This window comes from Apis cerana, linkage group LG1 (genome assembly GCF_029169275.1).
Source record: "Apis cerana isolate GH-2021 linkage group LG1, AcerK_1.0, whole genome shotgun sequence".
NCBI lineage: Eukaryota > Metazoa > Arthropoda > Insecta > Hymenoptera > Apidae > Apis > Apis cerana.
The window spans coordinates 8,619,075-8,625,780 of record NC_083852.1 but is presented as its reverse complement, the minus strand read 5'-3'; the positions used below and the strand labels follow the sequence as shown (position 1 = coordinate 8,625,780).

At 23.9% G+C, this 6,706-nt stretch overlaps 1 protein-coding gene and 1 long non-coding RNA gene across 6 annotated transcripts in view; one reads left to right on the top strand and one right to left on the bottom strand.

Annotated features, from left to right (window-relative positions):
- The first annotated feature begins 277 nt into the window (after nt 1-277).
- Nucleotides 278-6,706, top strand: part of LOC108002566 (uncharacterized) — a 26,050-nt gene continuing 19,621 nt past the window's right edge. For 2 of the 4 annotated variants that reach the window (XM_017064313.3, XM_017064312.3), the window contains exon 1: nt 278-712. In XM_017064313.3, the coding sequence (XP_016919802.1) occupies nt 638-712 (75 nt within the window). In that variant the 5' untranslated portion in view covers nt 278-637. The remainder of the gene's footprint in view (nt 713-6,706) is intronic. The other 2 variants (XM_028669096.2, XM_017064311.3) reach the window with 1 other exon arrangement.
- Nucleotides 2,776-6,532, bottom strand: LOC133667010 (uncharacterized). Of its 2 annotated transcripts, XR_009832064.1 has the most exons (3): nt 5,998-6,532; nt 3,138-3,443; nt 2,776-3,063 (listed from the first exon to the last, which is right to left on the bottom strand). It is a non-coding gene; the product is annotated as an uncharacterized LOC133667010 (long non-coding RNA). The 2 variants fall into 2 exon arrangements; XR_009832063.1 differs by having other exon boundaries at nt 2,776-3,443.

Sequence of the window (6,706 nt, the reverse complement as noted above, 5' to 3'; positions counted from 1 at the left end):
ACTTTCAAATTCTTTCTCTTATTTTGTATTTTTCACATATTTTTTTTCTTTCTAAATAATATTATAGATAATATTAAACTTTACATATTTACATGTTTTAACTTACATATTTAAATTATTAACAAAAGTAAATCTTTGTTCCTTCTAACAAACAATATTATAAACTCGAAAGGCGCCATCGCAGAATATTAATCAAATTCATATCTCAAAAACTTTTTTGATTAATATTTAATTAATTTTTATGCATATTCTGAGGAGTAAAGTCTTAATTTTTTTTTTTTAAATATAATTGTGTTTTTATTATGATAATTCTATATATACATCAACATGTCATTTAGTTGAAAAAATATAAATTAGTCAAAGATATCGAATACGCATGCGCAAATAGTGTTTTCGCGCCGTGAACATCGTAAAGGCCGGCAGTTAGAATCGAACCTCTGCACGTGTCGGTTATCCTTTTATCATTTTATAAAAGAAAAAAAAAGTTTTGGTGTCGAGATGTTTTGTCTGTTTTCTATTTCAATACTTCTATACAATATGTTTATGAATTATGTACAATTGTGTAGTTGATGTTGATTCACGGAATAATTTTTAATCGAACGTGCATAATACGTATGATTGCTCACGCGTTTGAAGCATGGCTATCATGCAATCCTGTTGCTGTTGGCGGTCTGTAAGAAGAGGTAGCTTCGCTTGTGCTATTTATGTTGGGGTAAGTGCTATCATTATTTTTTTTTATTCGAGATATTTCAATAGTTTTTTCATTAACAAGTATATTTTTTTATGAGATTATGTAGATATTTAAAATGTTATATGACATGTATTATAAAATACCATACAATAAAAGAATAATATTTTGATTTAAAATATCGGTGTTCTATCGACTGAAAAAGTAATCGAAATATAAATATTTATCGAAAAAAAATAACACGTATACGCGATAAAAGTACACATTTTATCAATATGTAATACACGATATAAAAAAATGTAAACGTATAAATAGGATATATTGATAAACATAACAGTAATATGTTTCAAAATTTTAATCCTTTTTTTTTATTGTAGTAAAATAAAGTATTTCTTTGCAATAGGGATACAACAAATTATTTATAATTAATGTAATTTATTGCTTTTTGCTATATACAGTGCCTTCTTTATAAAATTAAAAAATTAAAAAACGAACTTCAAAAAATATTTATGAAATTATGAAATGAACTTTCGTTAAATAATGTATTTAATTACTTATTTTTGTCCAATGATTTAAACACAAATTCTTTTAATTGATCTAAATTCTATAAATAGATGTATATTTATTTTATTGAAATATAGAATATTATTTTATATTATGAAAATTTACCAAAGAAAAAGTACTTACTTAGTTCCAAGAAAAGAAACTTAGCTTTCTTTAAAAGAAATTGAATAAAAATAATAAGATTGCTAAATTTTTCTTATTTTACTGTTTGCAAAAAAAAAATAGAATATAAATAAATAAAAAATAGTTATGGATAATAATTATACATATATAAATTAAATTTTGAAGTCACTAGTAATACATTTATTTGATAGTTAGTAATAAAAAATTTATTAAATCCTGCCAAACTTTTGCATTATTTGGATGAAAATATGTAAATATGCAATGATAAAACGAACAAGATTTTCATTGTACAGATTTTATGATATTTACTTTTTCTTTTTAATTTTAACCGTTATAAATCATATCACAATAATAAAAAATCTTATAATAAAAAAATTTATGTATATGTGAATCATCGAAATTAATTTATCAGAATTTTATTGCTTAGATAGGATTGTATACAACTATAAACAAGTGTATTGTCATGAAATGCATTATGTATTTGTAAACATATATTCTCGTAAAGAATATTTGTTTTTATTATTTGATCGTTAAATAGGAATCATCTTTAAACTTTGCAAATATGAAGTTATTTGCATTAATATTTAGATATCCTATTTCTGAATTTGTTACTTTATAAAGAGGATTATTTAAATATTGCGTCTCTTATGATATAAAGCCGATTATTGTATTTGAATATATATATATATATATGAAATGTATTGCTATAATACTTATTTACACAATAGTTTGAACAAAGAATATCACGTTTTAATATTTTTATATACTCAAGTATATTTACTATCATTATTTATGAAAAAGAAATTGTTTTTTACTTTATGAAAATTTAGAAAAAATATAAATGTGATATATTTCTTTCATTTATACATTAGTTCAAACAATATTTTAATAGTTTTAATATATTTAAAATAATTTTTTCTATATGATAATATTTTCACATGTTATAAATAATGAAGTATTTAATTCTATTCAAATATTAATGTGAGCAATTCATATAAAAAATATGTTATAAATATACATATTGCTACGAAATAAATTTTTATTTAATTATTTTTCAAGCTTACGATTAATTTGATAAAATTTACAATTGAAATATTTCTTTATAAATGAATTCATAGAACAGAGATGGTGAAAATAATTAGAAAATTCTTTCCCGATCTCTAAAATACGACGAAAAATCGATAACATTCTACATCAATTTAACTCAAACAAAATTTCAGAAATTTCATTCCGTATACGCGGAACGAAACTAGATTCGATAGATTGGTTTTTCAAAAACTTTCTGCAATTCATTCGATTGAGTTTGAGAAATGCATTTTGGATCACTTTTTTAAATCGCGAAAAATTCGATACATATTGCAGAATAGAAAAAATTGCAAGAAAAAAAGTGATAATGATAATTAACGTTTACGCAATACATCTTTTGAATTTATTGGCGTGAAAATCACTCTACATTATAAGATCTGTCTTTAACGTTGAATTTCCACTAAAAAAAACTAGATATGCTTTCGGATTTTTCTATCATTATTCACATAAACAAAACGTCGATATATATATCTTAACTTTTATTATCAAATTCTGGAATTTCAATGATACTACAATTTTCAATTTCCTAATTTTTCAATTTTCTAATTTTTCATAATATTTCAAACAGAAAATTTCAATATAGAAATTCAATATACTTCATTCTGTAAGTAACACGAATAAACCAAGAATTCAACGTTTCAATATAATTAATATAAATTTAATTGAATATACTTACATATATAAATATAATTTTCATCGAGAACTCGTTTTACCGTTAAATTAAAGATATCCTGTATTGGAAAATTTCTCACACATGTACAAGATAACACAGAAAGGGAATTAGTTACATCGACCTGGTTGGAATAAAATTAACTTCTTGAAATTTCGGCCACATGTCGCTTTCGGCTAGTTTTAAGATCTTCGACATCCGGTTTCCGTTTTCGACGATCCTGTATTTACGATATCGTCTTCCGCGTCGTTTAATTCTTTTACGCTTTTTCGCAAACAAGTATATTTATTGTTCGACAAGATATATCTGTATCTAAAACGAAACCAATTAATTTGTATTTCGCAGCCAATACATTGATCCGAGAATAGCGAGAAATATCATTTCAAGATTCATTTTTTATATGTCATGATGTGAAATGTGTATGTTTTTTCTCGATGTGAAATAACGAAGTTGCTGCATATTTAAATTGAGATTCGGAATTTAAATTTGATTGCAATTTTTCATTCTTTGCGAAATAATTAAATTCCAGTTCATCGATCAAATTTCGATAGAATGTATACAGGGTGTCTTAAGAAAAAACTAAATAATTTTATTAATATCTTTGATATGTTAAAATAAATAAAAAATGTCATATACTATTTTTTTATTTATTTCATAAAATAAATTCTACCTATAATAAATAATAAATAATTGAAATAGAATAAGATTTAACTTTGATAATTTGGATGATCATAATACAGATCTATTTAAAAAATATATGAAAAAATCATAAAAATTCCATTATGAAGAATTTATTTCGTAAAGTAAATTGAAAAATAAATAAAAAATTTATATTCTATATGATATTTTATATTCAGAATAATCTGCCAAATATAAATTTGATTAATATTGATAAATTATTCAGTTTTCTTCTGAAATATAAATAATAAAAAGATAAAAAATTAATATGATTCTAGGTATAATTTTGTTAGAAAAATTTAATATTTTTTACGATTTTATAAAATTTATCTGAAAAATTTCAATTATATCAAAACTTTTAATAAGATTAGATAATAAAATTAAATAAGTAAGGACGAGAAGTTGAAACAATGTTAAAGTTTTAACAAAGAGAGAAATTAGTATAATTTTATCTAAACGTACAAAAATCCTTGAACGATCGAATTAAACTCGTGTAAGGATTTTATGGATTTTAAAATCAAATGGAATATATCCGCTATTGCTATAGTAATAGAAAATTTAATTTTGATTGGAATTATGGAAGAAGGGAAGAAGGGCAAAACAGCTGTATCGGCAATATTTGATGCTTTGTAAAGACATATCCAAATCGTTTGAACTGCAGTGGAATATCGGTAGAAAAGCATCTTTGAACCTTTATTACTCGAAATTCTTTTCGTTGAAGTTTCGAAGGATAAAGGGGTAAAGGATAAAAAGAAAGAAAAGCGAAGAAATAAGAATTAAAAAAGTTTTTATGAAAGAACCTGATGTCCGTTATTGCATGAAATTAATGATCAAGTTGCAAGATATAATTTATTTCAATTAAAGTCAAACTTTCTTAAATTCCAATTTTGAGTGCATTAAGCAGTGATATCTTTTGTTGATGAAGTTTCCTTTTTGTTGAATAAATTTTTTAATCAAAAGTTTTTTCAAAAGTTCGTAATAGAATGATTAACTTTAACCAAAAAGCTTTTCTTTTAATAAAACATATGAGATTTATTGGAGAGATATTATTGGAGATATTTCTTCTAGAAAGTTTTCTAACTTTATCCGATGAATACTGGAATGAATGAATGATAAATTCCAAGTCGAATATTTTGATTGATTATAATGAAAAATTATTTCTCGAAGATGTTTCTCGAAAATTTATCTAGCTTGTACACTTCACAACTTCTTCTTATGAAATACAACGTTTCAAAAATACAAGATTGAATCGTATATATTTCGTAAATTATATTTACTTTGGAATTTTAAATTATTATTCTAGAAAAATAATCGTTTTATTGTTCTTTTTAAATATATAAATATAAATATATTTTAAATATATAATTTTGACCGAGATATTCAATGAATGATAAAAATACGAGATACATGGAAAATATAGTTTTATTCATAAATTCCATTGAACCAAATAACATCGAAAAGGGATTAAAGTATTAAATGATCAGACACGAAGAGATTTCGGAACAAACGAAACAGTTTAATTAAAACATTTATGCAGGAAATCGCACAGTCATTTTAATCCCGTTTGAAAAATCGTGAAATCTAACACTTTCCAATCGATAAAATTTAATATTATCGAGTTTACAAAATGATCAGAATCGCGTTAAATTAAGATCAAATTGTTGAGCTTATGATATGATTAAAATTGTGTTAATTAAATGGGATTAAAATCGAAAATGAGAAATACGAGATACAGATATTGCTGATTATATGAGATGTTTTCAAAATTTCATACTCCTATTCGAAATTTTCATAATTAATTTAATATACGTAAATTAATAAATTTAATTTTATTTACTTCGTTCTTAATTTACGATTTGTTCAAAAAATTATTAAAATCAATTTCCTCAATAGATACATCAAACGCGAAAAGAAAAATATTTTACTATTTCAATTGTTTATTGCCATGTTTATCTTATTTCGCATTTTATAAATTTAGACAAAACGTCTATTTCTCCATGAAAAAATATTTGAGAAGGAAAAGAAAAATGAGAAATGTTAAAAAGAAAATAGAAAAGGGAGAAAATATAAGAAACGAGATATTTCTAAACCAATTACACATCTAGAATTTTATAATCAAGTTATTGCAGGTGTAAAGATATGAAAATAAAATAAAAGACATGAAAAACTTTTCTGAGAATCATCTTACCTTCAACGATATCGTTAAATGAAACGGTGAGAAGCAATAGAATAATATGTGCCATTACACAAATTTCCTATTGAGTTTCTTTAGCTGACAACTCATATCTGGTAGAGAAACCAACAATTTATCTCTCGTTCTTTCAAATAGCCTATCATCTCCTTGTGGATCGTTTTTTTTATATCACCTTTCCTCCCTGCTTTCTTTCAAATTGCTGCCATATCTTCTTCTTCGATAGTTTATTGAATTCGATAAAGGCGTCGTTTCATAGATATTTCCTTGATTACATTTTATTTCGCGATACACAGGAATTTCATGATATAACGTTGTTAGTTACAATAATATAACGTATTGTGCTTCGATTAAAATTTAAAGAGAAAGAATGCTTTTGACGAACTTTCGAAAATTGAATTTCAATCGATATATGCGTCGCTACCAAAAATATCAGAAATGGTCTATTTTCGTGTTACAAAGTTTTTAAGTTTATCGATCGAAAACTGAGAACAGTCAGATAGATGAGTGGATGGAAATACGAAGATATAATTCACAGTTAAATCAAGATATAAATGATAAAGATATCAAGATAAAATGACATTTTATATATTTAACTTTAATGATGAAATACTAAATGGCCATTTTTGCAGTTAGAAAGAAAAATAATCTCTTTCTCATCGTATCCAGAAAGGAGATAGAAAATTTTCTTAGATCTTGTTGCTTT